General features: G+C 51.4%; 2 protein-coding genes across 13 annotated transcripts in view; both read right to left on the bottom strand.

The window, feature by feature from the left end:
• HNRNPM (heterogeneous nuclear ribonucleoprotein M) overlaps nucleotides 1-16,331 on the bottom strand; it is a 177,614-nt gene that overhangs the window by 77,138 nt on the left and 84,145 nt on the right. The gene's annotated exons all lie outside the window — the stretch shown is intronic.
• On the bottom strand, nucleotides 7,609-13,167 carry ANGPTL4 (angiopoietin like 4). Its single transcript, XM_082456832.1, has 7 exons — nucleotides 12,640-13,167; nucleotides 12,353-12,463; nucleotides 12,109-12,226; nucleotides 9,788-9,901; nucleotides 9,363-9,458; nucleotides 8,994-9,275; nucleotides 7,609-8,271 (listed from the first exon to the last, which is right to left on the bottom strand). The coding sequence occupies exons 1-7, from the start codon at nucleotides 12,973-12,975 to the stop codon at nucleotides 8,090-8,092; spliced, it is 1,239 nt and encodes a 412-aa protein (XP_082312958.1). The 5' UTR covers nucleotides 12,976-13,167; the 3' UTR covers nucleotides 7,609-8,089.

The raw sequence follows: 16,331 nt of genomic DNA, 5'->3' as shown, positions 1-16,331 counted from the left end.
GCACGTGGGATCTTCGTTGCAGCATGAGGGATCTAGTTTCCTGAACAGGGATCAGACCCAGGCCCCCTGCATTGGGAGTGCGGAGTCTTGACCACTGGACCACCAGGGAAGTCCCATAAATGTTTGATTAGTGATAATGTAAGTATAGCTTATGTGCTAATTATAATAATTATTGCCTCCTGGACCTCATCCTTGGGATGACAATCAGGCATCCCAAACACAAATTTGGCCTCTTTTCCCATATCCTCTCCTCCTCCTGTGACTCCATCCCTTCACCCACATCATCAAAGCCAGAGGTGGTGGACTCCCCTCTCCTCCTCGTCCTTTACTCCCCTGCCCCTCTCTCCCAACCCCTCCCTCAGTTGCCTTATTCTGTCCCTCCTCCCTCCTAAATTTCTGACCACTTCTCACCCTCACCACTGCTACCACCCCTATACTGGCCCTGTCATCACTTCACGGACCTGTGTAGTTTCCTGCTCCCAAAGCTCCCTGCTCTGCTTTCACCCCACACAGTCTGTTCTTCCCATACCAGTCACATGGAGTCTTTTATTTATTTATTTTTAAAATTAAATTAAAATTTTTTTGGCCGCGCCACATGACTAGTGGATTTATCTCCCCGGCAAGGGATTGAACCTGGGCCCTCAGCAATGAAAGAGCCGCATCCTAACCACTGGACCACCAGGCAATTCCTATTTATGTATTTTTTAAATTGAAGTATAGGGACTTCCCTGGTGGCGCAGTGGTTTAGACTCTGCTCTCCCAATGCAGGGGGCCCAAGTTTGATCCCTGGTCAGGGAACTAGATCCCACATGCATGCCACAACCAAGAGTTTGTGTGCCACAACTGAGGAGCCTGCATGCTGCAACTAAGGAGCCCACATGCCACAACTAAGGAGCCTGCCTGCCTGCCGCAACTAAGACCCGGCATAACCAAATAAATAAATAAATATATTTTTTAAATTGGGGGGGCTTCCCTGGTGGCACAGTGGTTAAGAATCCGCCTGCCAATGCAGGGGACACGGGTTCGAGCCCTGGTCTGGGAAGATCCCACATGCCGCGGAGCAACTAAGCCCGTGCGCCACAACTACTGAGCCTGCGCTCTAGGGCCCACTAGCCACAACTACTGAGCCTGCATGCCACAGCTTCTGAAGCCCACGCACCTAGATCCTGTGCTGTGCAACAAGAGAAGCCACACAATGAGAAGCCCGTGCACCACAACGAAGAGTAGCCCCCGCTTGCCGCAACTAAAGAAAGCCTGTGCGCAGCAACGAAGACCCAACACAGCCAAAAATAAATAAATAAATAAATTTATTTATTTAAAAAAAATTGAAGTATAGTTGATTTACAATGTGTTAGTTTCAGGTGTACAGCAAAGTGATTCAGTGGCATATATATTCTTTTTCAGATTCTTTTCCATTATAGGTTATTACAAGATATTAAATATAGTTCCCTGTGCTATACAGTGGGCCCTTGTTGGCTATCTATTTTATTTATTTATATACTTTTAAAAATATTTATTTATTTATTTGACTACACCGGGTCTTAATTGCGGCGTGCAGGATCTTCTTTGAGGCATGCGGGCTTTTAGTTGCAGCATGCGGGATCTAGTTTCCTGACCAGGGATCAAACCTGGGCCCCCTGCGTTGGGAGAGCAGAGTCTTAACCACTGGACCACCGGGGAAGTCCCTGCTTATCTATTTTATATATAGTAATGTGTATATGTTAATACCAAACTCCTAATTTATCCCCCCCACCCCGAGAGTCTTTTAAAACATAAGTCAGGTTATCTTGCTCCCCTGTTTAAAAATCTTTTAGTCCTTCCTTAAGTGAGCATTTACTGAGCACCTGCATTGGGCCAGGCAATGCTCTATGGGCTGGAGATGCAGAGTTGAAGGAGACCAAGTCCCAGCCCTTGCAGAGCTGACAGTCTAGTGGAACAGGCAGACAAGAAGCAAGTAAACAACGGCACGCACAAGAAATTTCAGAGTGCAGTGAGCCCAGGAATAAACTGGGCTATGTGATGGCGGATCTACTTAGTTAGGGAGGCAGGGAAGGCATCCCAGAGGAGGTGGCATTTGCACTGAGTCCAAGGGAGGGGGAGGAGGTGGTGGGAACAGCATTTTAGACAGACAAAACAAGTGAGAGAGAGCCCAATGGCTCTGAACAGCCAGGAGGCCACAGTGGCTGGAGAGTTGAGTCCAAGGGCCCAGAGATGAGATTAGGGGAAAAGGTGAGGCAGGCTGGAAGCCAGACCAGGGAGGACCCTAGTGGCCTTTGCACACTCCTGGGCTGTTGGCTTGAAGCCCAGCACATTCCCGCCCAAACCCCCTCCCCACCCCACCCGCATTCACCACCCAAGCTTCTTGCCTCTCGCTGCAGCCAGGTGGGGCTATGCACTGGTTCGCCAGACAGGAGCTGTGCTTCCTTCCAAGGCAACCAGGCTTTTGCTCTCACCGTGCTCACCTCCTGTGGTGCCACACCCCTCCCCCATCTTTGTAGAATTTTTATCCTTTGAAAACTGACTCATGGGGGAGGGATGGATTGGGAGTTTGGGATTAGTAGACGCAAACTATTATACATAGAATGGATAAACAAGAAGGTCGGGACTTCCCTGGTGGTCCAGTGGTTAAGACTTCGCCTTCCAATGCAGTGAGTGTGGGTTCCATCCCTGGTCAGGGAGCTAAGATCCCACATGCCTTGGGGCCAAAAAAACAAAACATAAAACAGAAGTAATATTGTAACACATTCAATAAAGGCCTTAAAAAAAAACAAAAAATCAAGAAGTTCCTACTATATAGCACAGGCAACTATAGTCAATATCCTGTGATAAACCATAATAGAAAAGAATATGAGAAAAAGAATATATATATATGTATGTATATATATATATATATAAATTATACATATATATGTATAACTGAATCACTGTGCCGTACAGCAGAAATTAACACAACATTGTAGGGAATTCCCTGGCGGTCTAGTGGTTAGAACTTCGTGTTTTCATTGCCGAGGGCGTGGGTCCAATCCCTAGTCGGGTAACTAGGATCCCACAAGCCATATGGCCAAAAAAAAACAAAACAAAAAACCCCACAGCCTTGTAAATCAACTATACTTCAATAAAATAAATGTTTTTTTTTTTAAAAGTAAACCTTCTTAATAAACATGATTTTAAATAAGAAGAAAAAATAAAAAACTGACTCAAAAGTGACCTCCACCATGAAGGCATTTCTCCTGTCTGGGTCATGTTCTTCCCGCACCCACCCAGCATGGCTCATAGTAATGATAGTAATGATAGCTCATGTTTATGTTGTGTGCTCACCATGAGCCAGACACTGCTCAGACTGCTTTTCATGTAATGCTACATGAAATCCTCACGGCACCTGGAGAACAGGAAGGGGCGGTGCGGATGGGAGGGTGGGGTACCAGACCATCCCTGTTCTCCGGATGCAGGAGCTGAGGCCACAGAGCTTGAGTGTCCTGTCCTGGCCCCTCCGCAGGAGAGTGATATGGTTAAGAGCGCCAGCTCTGAAGTTGGCTGGGTCAGGATTCACTTCCTGGCTCTTGTTTGGTTCCCAGCCATGGTGGTTACTCTTTCTGTCGTTCCCAGTGATGGAGGGGCAGGAAATGCTGTGTTGGAGGTGGAGGTGATAGCAGAAGAAGGAGCAATCAGCCCTCTTTGGCAGAACCTGAGAATAAAGAGGGCATAACTGGGAGGGCACTGCCCCCACCTCAACAGACTGGACTCCCCACCAGTTCAGCCACAGTGGTCTCAAGGGAGACTCTCCAAGCCTGCCCGATACAGGACACCCCCAAACAAGGATCCTGGAGAGGGTCTGGCCTCCAAGTGTTGAGGAGTTCGTCACCCATGCTCAGCCAGGGCCCCAGGGAAGCTAGTGTGTCCCCAACACAGAGGCTCTCCTCTAGTGAAAGAGGCCCCCACTACCTTCCCAAGGAACCCCTAGGAATATTGGAAAAATAGGTTCTCCTATTAAAACAGCAGCTGGGGCTCAGGGCACAGGCAGATGCTGTTTTTCCCAAACATGTGCCCTATGATAATGTGCCATATGATACGGGTGATAATCGTAAGCAGTGCATTAAATAACATTGAACCACATACTGCAAAAGTCCTACCTTTTTTCAATTCCTTTTTAAAATAAATTTATTTATTTATTTATTTTTGGTTGCATTGGGTCTTTGTTGCTGCGCATGGGCTTTCTCTAGTTGCGACGAGCGGGGGCTACTCTTCGTTGCGGTGCACAGGCTTCTCATTGTGGTGGCTTCTCTTGTTGTGGAGCACAGGCTCTAGGCGCGCGGGCTTCAGTAGTTGTGGCACACGGGCTCAGTAGTTGTGGCTCGCGGGCTCTAGAGCGCAGGCTCAGTAGATGTGGCGCAGGGGCTTAGTTGCTTTGTGGCATGTGGGATCTTCCCGGACCAGGGCTCGAACCCGTGTCTCCTGCATTGCCAGGCGGATTCTTAACCACTGTGCCACCAGGGAAGCCCTCAATTCCTTTTTTTAAATGAATTAAATTTTTTATTGAAGTATAGCTGATTTACAATTTTGTGTTAGTTCCAGGTGTACAGCAAAGTAATTCAGTTATACACGCACACACACACACCTATATATATTCTTTTTCAGATTCTTTTCCTTTATAGGTTATTACAAAATATTGAGTATAGTTCCCTGTGCTACACAGTAGGTCCTTGTTGTTTATCTATTTTACATATAGTTGTGTGTATATGCTAATCCCAAACTCCTAATTTATCCCTCTCCCTTTTTTTTCAATTCTCGAAGACCTTTATTACTCATCAAGGAGAGAGGCTCACTCTCTCCTGCTCATATCTCTTCAACAATTATCTAATCCTCATCTCCCTTTTTGAGCTCAGATGAAGGATGAGAGCCTTTAGAAGGCAACAGGATCTCGTTAGGATTTTCTTCCCTACATACATTTCATTGTGAAATTTTTTAAACATTTAGAAAAACGGAAAGAATTGTACAGAGAATACCCAGACCCAGATCGCACTATTAACATTTTGCTTTATCGCATATCCATTTCTCTAGTCACCCGTCATCTAATTTTTTGATGCATTTCAAAGGAAGTTGAAGATTTAGGGGATCTAATGGACAGCATGGTGATTACAGGTAACACTCTATTGTGTACCTGAAAGCTGCTAAGAGAGTAGATCTTCAATGTTCTCACCACCAAAAAGGAAAAGATAATTGTGTGATGTGATGGAGGCGTTGGCTAATGCTAGGGTGCTTCTCATTTCGCAGTATATGTGTATCAAGTCAACACGTCCTACACCTTAAACTTACACACTGTTTTATGTTTTTTTTTAATTAATTTATTTTTGGCTGCGTTGGGTCTCTGTTGCTGCACACGGGCTTTCTCTAGTTGCGGCGAGCAGGGGCTACTCTTCGTTGCAGTGCGCAGGCTTCTCACTGCAGTGGCTTCTCTTGTTGCAGAGCACGGGCTCTAGGCGCCTGGGCTTCAGTAGTTGTGGCTCGCTGGCTCTATAACGCAGGCTCGGTACGGGCTTAGTTGCTCCGTGGCATGTGGGATCTTCCCGGACCAGGGCTCGAACCCGTGTCCCCTGCATTGGCAGGCGGATTCTTAACCACTGCACCACCAGGGAAGTCCTGTTGTATGTTAATTACATCTCAATAAAGCTGGAAAAATATTTTAAATAAAACAAACTTGAAGACATCAGTTCACTGCACCTCTAAAACACTTCAGCATGCATACCATTAACTAGAGTTCCATGTCTTTTTATGACTGTTGTAGCTTTTTTTTTTTTAAGGTGAAATTTACATACAATGAAATGCACAAATCTTAAGTGTATACTCACCAAGGCAAAGGTGAACACGGGAGTAACCCACCTCTGTTGAGGTTCAGAACATCACCATCACTCGAGAAAGTTCCCTTATATCCCTTCCGAGTCAATCCCTATCCCACCTCCCACCCTTCCAGAGGCAACCACTTTTCGTTTATTGTGGGGTTTTTTTTTCACCATAGATCAGTTTTCTAGCTGGATTTTTTTTTTGGCCTGGCTGCGGGGCTTGTGGGATCTTAGTTCCCCCACCAGGGATTGAACCCACACTGACAGCAGTGAAAGCGTGGAGTCCTAACCACTGGACGGCCAGGGAATTCCCTCTAGCTGGACTTTGAAAGCATTTGCATTGTTTTGTTTTCACCGAGTTTAGTTTTACTAACCTATTTATGGCAGGGTTTTCCACATGCTGTAAGATATGTGACTACATTTTTAGAAACTGGGTCAGTAAGTCCCTATATGCCTGGGAGGGAGCTGCTTTACATCTGTCATCTGGCTTAATTATTAACAACACCCCCCCTTTCACTCTCAACAGTGTCTCCAGTTTGGACCATCAATTATAGGTCACCTTCTCTGTAATGGGAGGGGCTTTGAAGGCAAGCTTGGTGCAGGCAGGGATCTTTCTGTTTAGAGTATCCCAAGCACTTGGGACAGGGCCTGACCTGTAGTAGGTGCTCAAGAAATATTAGCTGAATTTTAGATACATATATATATATATATATATATATATATATATATATATATATATATATTTAAAATATTTATTTATTTTTGGCTGCGTTAGGTCTTACTTGCGTCATGTGGGGCCTTTCGTTGCAGCCGGCAGGCTTCTCTCTAGTTGTGGCATGCAGGCTCCAGAGTGTGCGGGCTCAGTAGTTGCAGCACACAGGCTCTCTAGTTATGGCGCTCGGGCTTAGTTGCCCTGCGGCATGTGCAATCTTAGCTCCGACCAGAGATCGAACCTGCGTTCCCTGCATCGGAAGGCGGATTCTTAACCACTGGACCACCAGGGAAGTCCCAAGATATATATATATATATTTAAAGCCAATTTAAAGGAAAACTTCTGCAGACATGGCCAAAAATGGGAAGAATTTACCCAAAACACTGCATTAATGTCACACAGTAGAGCTGGGTTGTCCAAGACGGTGGCCATTGGCCACTGTGGCTACTGAGCCCTTAAATACGGCCAGTCCAAACTGAGATGCGCCATAAGTGTGAAATCCATACTGAATTTGGAAGACTCAGTACAAAAAGCCATGTCAAATATCTCATCAATAACTTTTGTATTGACCACATGTTGAAACAGTAATATTGGGGAAATATTGGGTTCAATGAAGTATATTCCTAAAACTTTTTTTACTTTGTTTCTTTTAAAACATGTTGTTTTTTTTTTTGCTTTTTTAAAAATGTGGCTACAAAAAAAGTAAAATTAAACACACAATTCACATCATATTTCTATCAGATGGCAGGACACTAAAAAGTTAATAGTGATTCATACGCGTAGGTATGGTCAGGAAGAGCTTCTTATTTCCTCTATTACCTGCTTCCAGAAAGACTGAATGAGGGTTTTATTTTGTAACTTTGAAAATAAAAAATGAGATATGCATCATGAAATCATAAGTGAAGGAAATTGAAATCAGTTGTCAGAGGTGGTAGGGATAACCAGTGCTGTCCTCAAGAGCCCCGGAAGCATTCGCCCTCCACCCTGGGAACATGTTTATGTGGACTTTGAAAACTGTCCACTTTTCAAAACAAAAACAAAGGACGAAAAGGAACGAAATGTTCTGAGGTTGCTTTTATTCCAAGAATTCTGTGGGCTCAGCCCAGATGCCGTCGGTGCGGGCTCGCCTATAGCACCCACACGCTACAGCACCACAAGGGCGCCCGGGGCCTATGGGAGTCCTGGTCCCCCAGCCAGTCAACGTGACTGAATCCGCCATCAAGGGCCGGCCTGGCTGCCCCCGAGTGGTCCCTCTGCGTCCCCTACTCCTCGGGCGGGCGAGGAGTGGGCTTCAATGCCCCCGTGTCCCACGCTTTCGGGGTCTGTGCCCTGCAACCCTGCAGCTCTGTTCTTCTCAGAGGGCATTTCCCGCAGCCCCCCACTCATCGTGGGGGCATCTCCAGTCGTGGACATCTTCTCTGTCCATGAGGTTTCAGATGGCCCCTGCTCGGAGCCCCTGCCCAGGCAGGGAGTGGCCACATGCTGGGCCAGAATCAGTCACCGTCCTCCAGGAGCCTGGCACCAGGCCCCAGCGAGGCGGCTAGGAGGCTGCTTCGGCCGCTGTGGGCTGGATCAGCATGGTGGTGGCCTGCAGCGGGTAGTAGCGGCCCCGCCAAGTCTTCCAGAAGATGCCCTTCTTAAGCTGCTGCCGCTGCCGTGGGATGGAATGGAAATACTGGCCATTAAGGTTGGAGTGGCCGCAGGTACCGAACCACCAGCCACCTGCCGGGGTCAGAGAAAAGGGGACTTGGTCAGGCCCATGGGTCCTTGGGCCTCCAATGGGGCTGGGATGGGGATGAGGCTGGGTGTGGGACGTCACACACTTTAGATGAGATGACTTTGGCAGTGGTTGTCAAACTGTGTTCTGAGGAACCCCAGGTTGTGACAAAGGCACCTCAGGGGCTCTGGGCACCCCCCTTCCAAGTAACTGCAGCTTTTATGTCTGTGACCCTGGCGAGTGACTTCTCCGCACCTGGCACATGGCAAACATTTATTAAAGCCTCTCTATGACTGTCATGCATCTCACTAGTTTATATTAGATTGAACCATATGAAATTAACCACTATTCCATCCTTCTTTGACCCACCAAAAGGCAGTTTCATATGTTTCACTTCACAGGGCCCGGGCTCTGCCTCCGATTTCATTAGAACAAGTTGGGGTCTGTCTCGGAGGCTTTGCCACACACCAGCCACCATCCCACAAACGTCATCTCGTCGTATGTTCATAATAATCCTATGGTGTGGACGGTGTGGTTATACCCATTTTAAAGATGGGGTAAGTGAAGTGTCAAGTCAGTTGCCCAAGGGTATGCTGCACATAAGGAGAAAAGTGGGGAGGGAATAGATGGAGTTGAAGGCAGGGGACGGATGCAGAAAGGTAGGGAGGGGAGGTCCCAGCTGTGAGGCAAAGGGCAAGACAAGGAGGGACAGAGCTTGCTTGCTCACCAGAGAGGCTCTTCGCACAGTTCTTGTCTCCGCGGAGGTCGTGGTCCTGGTCCCAAGTGGAGAAAGGCAGGGAGAGGCCGCTGGGCGAGAAGGTGGTGGTACCCAGTTTGCTGGCCACGGGCGCCGTGAGCTGCAGGCTGTAGGCTGTGTCTTCGCCACCCAGGTGGACGGGGAACTGCAGTGACTCGGCATTGCCCTCCCAGTCCTGCAGCTGCACAGCCAGGCGGCTGCCACGGTCCCCCATGATGCGGTGCACCTTCTCCAGGCCCAGCCAGAACTCGCCTACAGTGGGAAAGGCCCATCTGTGAGAACGACCCACCTCGGTGGCCCCCTCCTCCCCCGTGCCTCTGGCCTGCAGGAAACACCCACCTTGGGGGTCTCCGAAGCCATCCTTGTAGGCTTCCCAGGGCTGGTTAAAGTCCACTGAGCCATCCTGGCGCCTCTGAATTACAGTCCAGCCTCCATCTGCCCAGAAAGGTGCAAGGTCACCAGGAGGATTCTTCTCACAAGAGACCCTGACTCCCCCATCTGGCTCCCAAACCCCAAACCACCTCTAAACCAAGGCAGAGACCAATGTTCCTCTCATCCATCCCAGCAGGACTGGAGGAAGATGGTCGAAGGAGAAAGATGGGCTGGTCAGCAGGCGGGAGGGCTCTGCCTAGATCTTTGTCCCAAGGATCCAGCAGGGAAGGAGGAAGCGGGGAGCAAGGGAGGGAGGGGGGTGAGCTGCATTTGACAGAAAGACAACCGGGCCCATGATATTTGGGGTACCTGGGGGGCCAGAGCATCCCTACCTGAGGTCATCTTGCAGTTAACCAGGAATGAGGAGGACCCCTGGGGCTGGATCTGGAACAATCCACTTTGCCTCTCTCCCTCTTCAAACAGCTCCTGGCAGTCCCTGGGCAGTTCTGCAGGGCAGACAAGGGTGGGGGGATTGAAGCAGAGAGCAGTCCTGGGGGTTCCAGGAAACAGGCATGTCTGGGGGCTGGGCAGCAGGTGACAGGGACAGGAGAGGGCAATCTAGAGCTCATGACACCCCCCCCCACTTGCCTAAAGTCTTCCATAGCTCCCCATGCCTTTCCTCAACACAGTCTACAAGGCACCCCAGGACTGGGTGCTATACCCATCCTCCCTCCTCCTGCACTGCACGCCCACTCTCTGGCCACACACCCTTCCTGGTACCACACACCCTCCTGCCACAGGGACTTTGCACATGCTAGTGTGCTGAGACCCACTTCCCTCATGCCTTTCTTTGCCTCATATTAAAGGTCCCAGCTTCTGAAAAGGATGATGTCCCTGACCCCCCCAGACCCGGTTAGGGGCACTGAGGACTTCCTACTCCCCAACACTGGGGTCATCTGATGGTCTCTCTCCAACTCCCCACACTGAATGAGGTCCATGAGGCTAGGGACAAGGAATGGCTCTTTGCCCACCATATGGCACCGGTGCCCAGGCTGATCCCAGCCCACAGCAGGTGTTTACTAAAGATGCCATGAAGGAATGATTGAAGGAGCTGGACCAGAGTGGGGATGGGGCAAGAACTGCGATAAACAGGAGGGGGCTCTGCTCTGTCCAGTGGCAGGTGGGGAATCAGGCCTGGATGGGGCTTGGGGACACCACAGAGGCCCTGCCTGGGGTCCCAGGTATCAGAGAGGGAGGGGGAAGGGTTAAGGAGTGAAGGAGGGAGGGACGGAGGAAAAAAGGGAGGGATGGCTAGGGCACAACGGCCGACCGGGGAAGTCCCCGCCCCCAGCCCCAGCCCAGCCCGGAAAGTAGGGGAAAGGTCGCAGGGGGAGGGGAAGGCTCAGGTCGCGGGGTGAATGTGTCCACACTGTGGGAATGGGGGCGGGCCCAGATGACTGGAGGCATTTTCTGGCCCCTGAGGCAGCTCCCCTTTCCCCTACTTTCCTCTCTTCCAATCACAACAGGCAGCCCGCCAAACCACCAATGTGGCTTCCATTAACACCAGCTGTTTGTCTCCTCAGCTCTGAACTTTCCCATACTTGGCAGGGCCGCGCCTGGAGTCCCCGAACCTACACACGACCCCCCCTTCCCCATCACATTCCCCAGCCTGGATCTATGCCTGAGGGCCCCACCCAGAAGCCGCTCATCCCAGGGCTACGGTTTGGGAGGGTGTAATGGACCTTTCCTGGTTGGGGAGGGGTGGGAGAGTGGTGGGACGGGGAGGTGCCAGAGCCCTCAAGACTAGAGGGCTGGAAGCCAGCAACCAGCCCGAGGGTGTGAAGAGGGAGATCTGAACTTTCACCCAGTTGGCTGCAGACTGCTGCAGATGCCAGGCTGGGTGATGGGGTACGAGGACCACAGGGAAGCCAGCCAGGTCTGGATCAGTGGGACAGAGACACCGGGAGCTGGGAATCTGTGTCAGACACCTACAGACATGCTAGGAGATCTGGGGTGCTATGGGGCATACACAATAAAGGAACCAGAACTTGGGGGGGGCATGGGAACGGCTGGTCAGGGACTTCCGGGCCAATAGAAGGTTGTGGGACGGAAGAGGTGTGTGAGTCAGGAGGCCTGGATTTGTAAGAGATGCAAGAGTGATGCGTCTGGCCAAGGAGATGGGGGTTCCCTGCCCTAGCCTCCCCTCCTAGATCCACACTCTAAAAGACCATGGGGGATGGGTGGCAGCCAAACATCAGAACCTCCCCTCCCAGGCCGCCATTCTCTCTTCACCCAACAAGGGCTCCTGCCTCCCTAGCTGGCACCCTTTTGTCCCCCATCCTGTCCTCCTAGAAGGTTCCAACCTCCAGGAAGGTGTCCCTGAGCTGTACCACCCCTTTTCCCACACCCCTGCAGCTCAAGTCCCTCTTGGACCCTCTTTCCCAGCCGCCTGCTGCTCCAGTTAGTGGCCCCGTGAGGCTTTGGGGAAATCCCACTGGCTTGCTGGGAAGAAGGGTGGGGTGGCCCCGTGAGGCAGGGAGAGGGCTGAGGAGGGGGTGTCCCAGTCACCCCTTCACCAGAGACCCGTCAGCCCACAGGGACGCAGGGCCGGGGCCTCTCTCCTTCTCAGTAAGGTGGACCTGACAAGGTGGGGGGGGGGTCAAGAATAGTGGGGGGGTGGTTTCCAGAGAACAGCAAAGGGCTGGACACTCACTGTGCAGGCGGCTGATATTGTGAGCTGGGCCAGCAAGCTGGGCCATCTTGGGTAGCCTCTTCCTCCTGGCACGCTTGGCCACCCCGTGGCCCAGGTGCATGGGGGCCAAGTGGCCCATCTGGGACAGGACAGGAGGAGGGGGTCAGGTCTGGCTGGCTCAGGCTGCTCGACCTGCTTAGCTCCACGTCCAGACCCATAGGTCCAACTTCAACCTCCCTCCCCATCTGGGGCAAGCATCGGGCACCTGGTTCTGCAGGTTCTGGATTCTCAGGTGCTGCTTCTCCAGGTGCCGCTGCTGCTGGGCCACCTTCTGAAAGAGTTGCTGGATCCTGCTGTTCTGAGCCTTGAGCTGAGTCTGGGGAGAGTATAAAACCCTGGTGAGGATCTGGCCTTCTGCCGCCAACTTCTCCATTCATCCGCCGGTCCTACTCCCAACTCTCCATCCTTTGAAACCCGGGCAGGAGAGCCCAGGGAGTCCAGGATGTGCCCCCTCCCGTCCACACCCTTCCAGGGCAGTAGGAGCGTACGTACCTGAAAGCTGCGGAGGGTCTCCGGGACTGCGTCGCCGGCGGGAGGGACCAGATTCTCCGGGGCGAACGGAGGCGCGGCTGACCCCTCAGGATCCTTGCAGGCGGCCCCGCACGCGCCCAGACGCCGCTCCAGCTCGCCCAGCTGCCCACGGGTGCGCTCCACATGCTCGCGTAGCCCGTTGCCAAGCTGCAGGAGCCCGTGCGCCAGCACATTCACCTCGTCCCAGGAGGCGAAGCGCGGCGTCTCGGGAGGCTCCGGGCGGCCCTGCGCGCTCAGCAGCCCGGCGGTGGCGGCGCACAGCACCAGGGCTGCTCCGGCTGTTGGCGCACAGCGCATCCTTCCAGGTGGTGTGGACGCCGGGAAGCGGGGAATCGGAGAGGCAGGGGTGAGGGGGCGCAAGGGGGACTCGGAGGTCGAGATGAGAGGGGTGGAGACGCCGGGGCCCTGGTGGAGACTCGCTTGAGCGCAGAAGCCAGAAGATTCGAATCACAGCTCGCCTTGTGCCCGCGACGCCCTCTATTATAAGCACAGTGCAGGAGTAGAAGGAGGAGCCTGGGAGGCGGGGCGCATGGGGTTCCGGGGGCGGGGCGTGGGGCCGGGGGTGAGGTTCAGTGTGCTGGAGGCCGGGTAGTTTTGGGGGTGAGGGGCGCCCTGGGAGGTGCAAAACTCTGGCTCCTCCCACCAGGCCCGGACGTGCGTGGTCCATCGTGCCTTCTCTACTGACCGTGGAAGACGTGACTTCCTCTCCCCGCGGTCCCTTTCCAAGCGCCGGAATTTCGAGCCCCCCCCAAGCCCCCTCCGCGCTCAGTGGGGAAAAGGCGCTGGTGTCAGCGGGGATGGGACTTGCGGGCTGCATTCCTGACCCCTCCCCAAGTCAAAAGCTGGGGAAGAGGGTCCTGGTACGCTCAGTCCAGCAGGGCTAGGCGGGAAGCCCGGGACCCCTCAAACATCCCCGCCCAAGACCAGGCTGGTCTCCCGGGGAGACATCTCGGGCTCCCGCGCTCCTTCCCGCTCAAGGCTTGGTCGTTGCAGATGTGTTTGTGGGATCCTTTAACGTCTTTCATCCCACTCCGCACAACTTAGTGCCCTGGTGGCAGGGCCCAGATTTGTCTTGTTCAGTCTCCAGCGGGGGCCTCTCTCCCCACTGCCCACTCTCTACCGTCAGGGTCTTCAGAGTGTTTGCGTGAATCAAAGCAGGAACCTTGGAACAAAAAGAGGGGATACATGGAAGGAAGGTCTCCCCCTTCTCCCTCATTCATTCATTCATTCAACAAACAGTCCTCTGCTCTCCTACATGGAGTTCCCAGGCTGGTGGAGAGACCCCAACACTCTGAGCCTGGGGTAGGGACAGAGTTGGGACAGAGGAAGAATTGAGTGAGCCTGTGAGGTGGACGACTTTCATTTCACAAGGCTAAGCATTTATTCAACAAACTTATACCAAAGTTCTCCTCCTCCATTCCCACCAACTTCCCTATACCTTCCCTGAAAATTGAGGCTGGCATAGAAAACCTGCCTGCCAGGAAAAACCCAGGGCACGATGGCTCAGAGAACAGGCAAGAAAAACAGAGTTGACTCAGCAGGGCTCCGAGCCAGCTCAGCCTCTGGAATCCGAAACTGTGCGCCCCATACACTTGTCTGGGCCAGGTGCCAGGATAGCAGATCCCGGCAGCAGTGACAGGCAGGTGGGAAGGGCAGAGAGGAAAACCTTGGCAAGGAATAGATCCAGACAGCCACCGTCTGCCCTGGCAGCCGGCCTGTCCAGCCCCCAGCCCCTGGCCTCCTTCTGAGTGGGGGACATAGCTATCCAAGAGTGAGCGCTCCTCCTCCCTGGCTTCTTGCACTGAGAAAAATGATCAATTACTTTTCCAACCTGAAGGCCTTTTTCTGATCCACTTTTAAGGGGCTTCTACCTCTGTGCTGTGTTTCAGAGGGCACAAAGTACACCCAAGCCTCTTAGAGGCACCTGCAGTGAACAAACTACAAAAGAATTTGTCCAGGGACCCGGAGCTGGCCCTGGATTATATCTTAAAAAACTGCTCTGTGGAATATACCTTTGACCCAGCAATAACATATCACCGTGATCAATTGTTTTTTTGGTACCTGCTGTGTGCTGGTTACTATGCTGGGTCCATAATGGTGGGCAAGATGCCCCCTCCACCCAATGTAGGCTACTCTGGGCAAAGTAAATGGCATTAGAAAGGTGACATGCGGGCTGGAGTTTCTCATCAGAAAGCGAAGCAGTAAAATTGACTTTTTTTTTTGGCCTGTCTGTGGGCAGCTGAAGGAAATCCCTGCCTTTGGGAGAGTTCAGTCTGGAGCAGGACACAGCCTCATGAACAGTCTTTCCATCTGTATCTCTACAACCTAGATTACTGGGGGCCCCTCAGTCCCTCTCTACTAGTCTTCAATCATTGGGGCTTCTGGTGGGTTGTATGGGAGGAGCTGATCTGTCAGTGGAGGAACTGTCTATAAAAAAGTAGCAGCAGGGACTTCCCTGGTGGTGCAGTGGTTAAGTCTCCGTGCTCCCAGTGCAGGGGGCCCGGGTTTGATCCCTGGTCCAGGAACTAGATCCCACATGCATGCTGCAACTAAGAGTTCGCATGCCATAACTAAGGAGCCACGTGCCACAACTAAGATCTGACACACCAAATAAATAAATAAATAAATAATGAAGTGTACAACTCAAGTAAAAAAAAAAAAGTAGCAGCAAACACCTATTGTGCACTTGTTATATGCCAGGAATTGTTCTAAAGTGATTATATATTGCCTTAATCCCAATAACAACTCCAAATGAAGTAAGTACTGTTATTCTATCTTATAAATGAGGATGCAGTGAAAGACAGGTTAAGTACTTGTCCAAGTTCTCACAGTTATCTAGACAGAGCTAGGATTTGAAACCAGGATGCCTGACTCACAGCTCTGCTCTTAGCAGCCATGTGACCTTTATTCATAATAGCGCAGTGATCCTTGCCTCCTGATATTTACACCCTTGTGTAGTTCCTCTCCATCATATAACCAAGAGGATATTGTTGAAATGACAATGTGTGTGACTTCTGAGGTTAGGTCATAAAAAACATGTGACTTCTGCCTTGTTCTTGATTAGCTCACTTGCTCTGGGAGAAGCCAGCCACCATACTGTGAGGACACTCAAGCAGCCCTTTGGAGAGATCCGCAAGGTGAGGAACTGAGGCCTCCACCCAACAACCAGCATCAACTTGTCTGCCACGCAAGGGAGCTATCTTTGAAGCAGATCCTCCAGCCCCAGTCAAGCTTTCAGATGATGTAGCCTCACTTGGCATCTGTTAGCAACCTCATGAGACCCCAAGCCAGAACCACCCAGCTAAGCTGCTCCCAAACTCCTGACCCACAGAAACTATGAAATAATAAATGTGTCTTGTTGTTTTAAGCCACTCATTATGCAGCTAATACAGTAGCCAACACTTAAGTAGTGCCCACCCTGCACTTGGCATTATTTTATGTATTTTACATATATTCATTCACTTAATATATCCTGTAAGGTCTCTATTTTAAAGAAGGGGAAACAGAGGTGCAGAGAGATCACATAGTCTGAGAGAGGAGGTGTGGGGGGAATAAAGTTTCCCAGGAAGACTAAGATTATTATTGAGCTTAAATCTGCTCCAACCACGCTTTATTTTGAGTGCTGCCAGTGGCGGACATGGAGTGCAGCTAAT

Source organism: Balaenoptera physalus (assembly GCF_965194825.1).
Source record: "Balaenoptera physalus genome assembly, chromosome: 3".
NCBI classification, from domain to species: Eukaryota; Metazoa; Chordata; class Mammalia; order Artiodactyla; family Balaenopteridae; genus Balaenoptera; species Balaenoptera physalus.
Note: the sequence above shows the minus strand (reverse complement) of the source record. Positions and strands in the feature narration are given on the sequence as shown.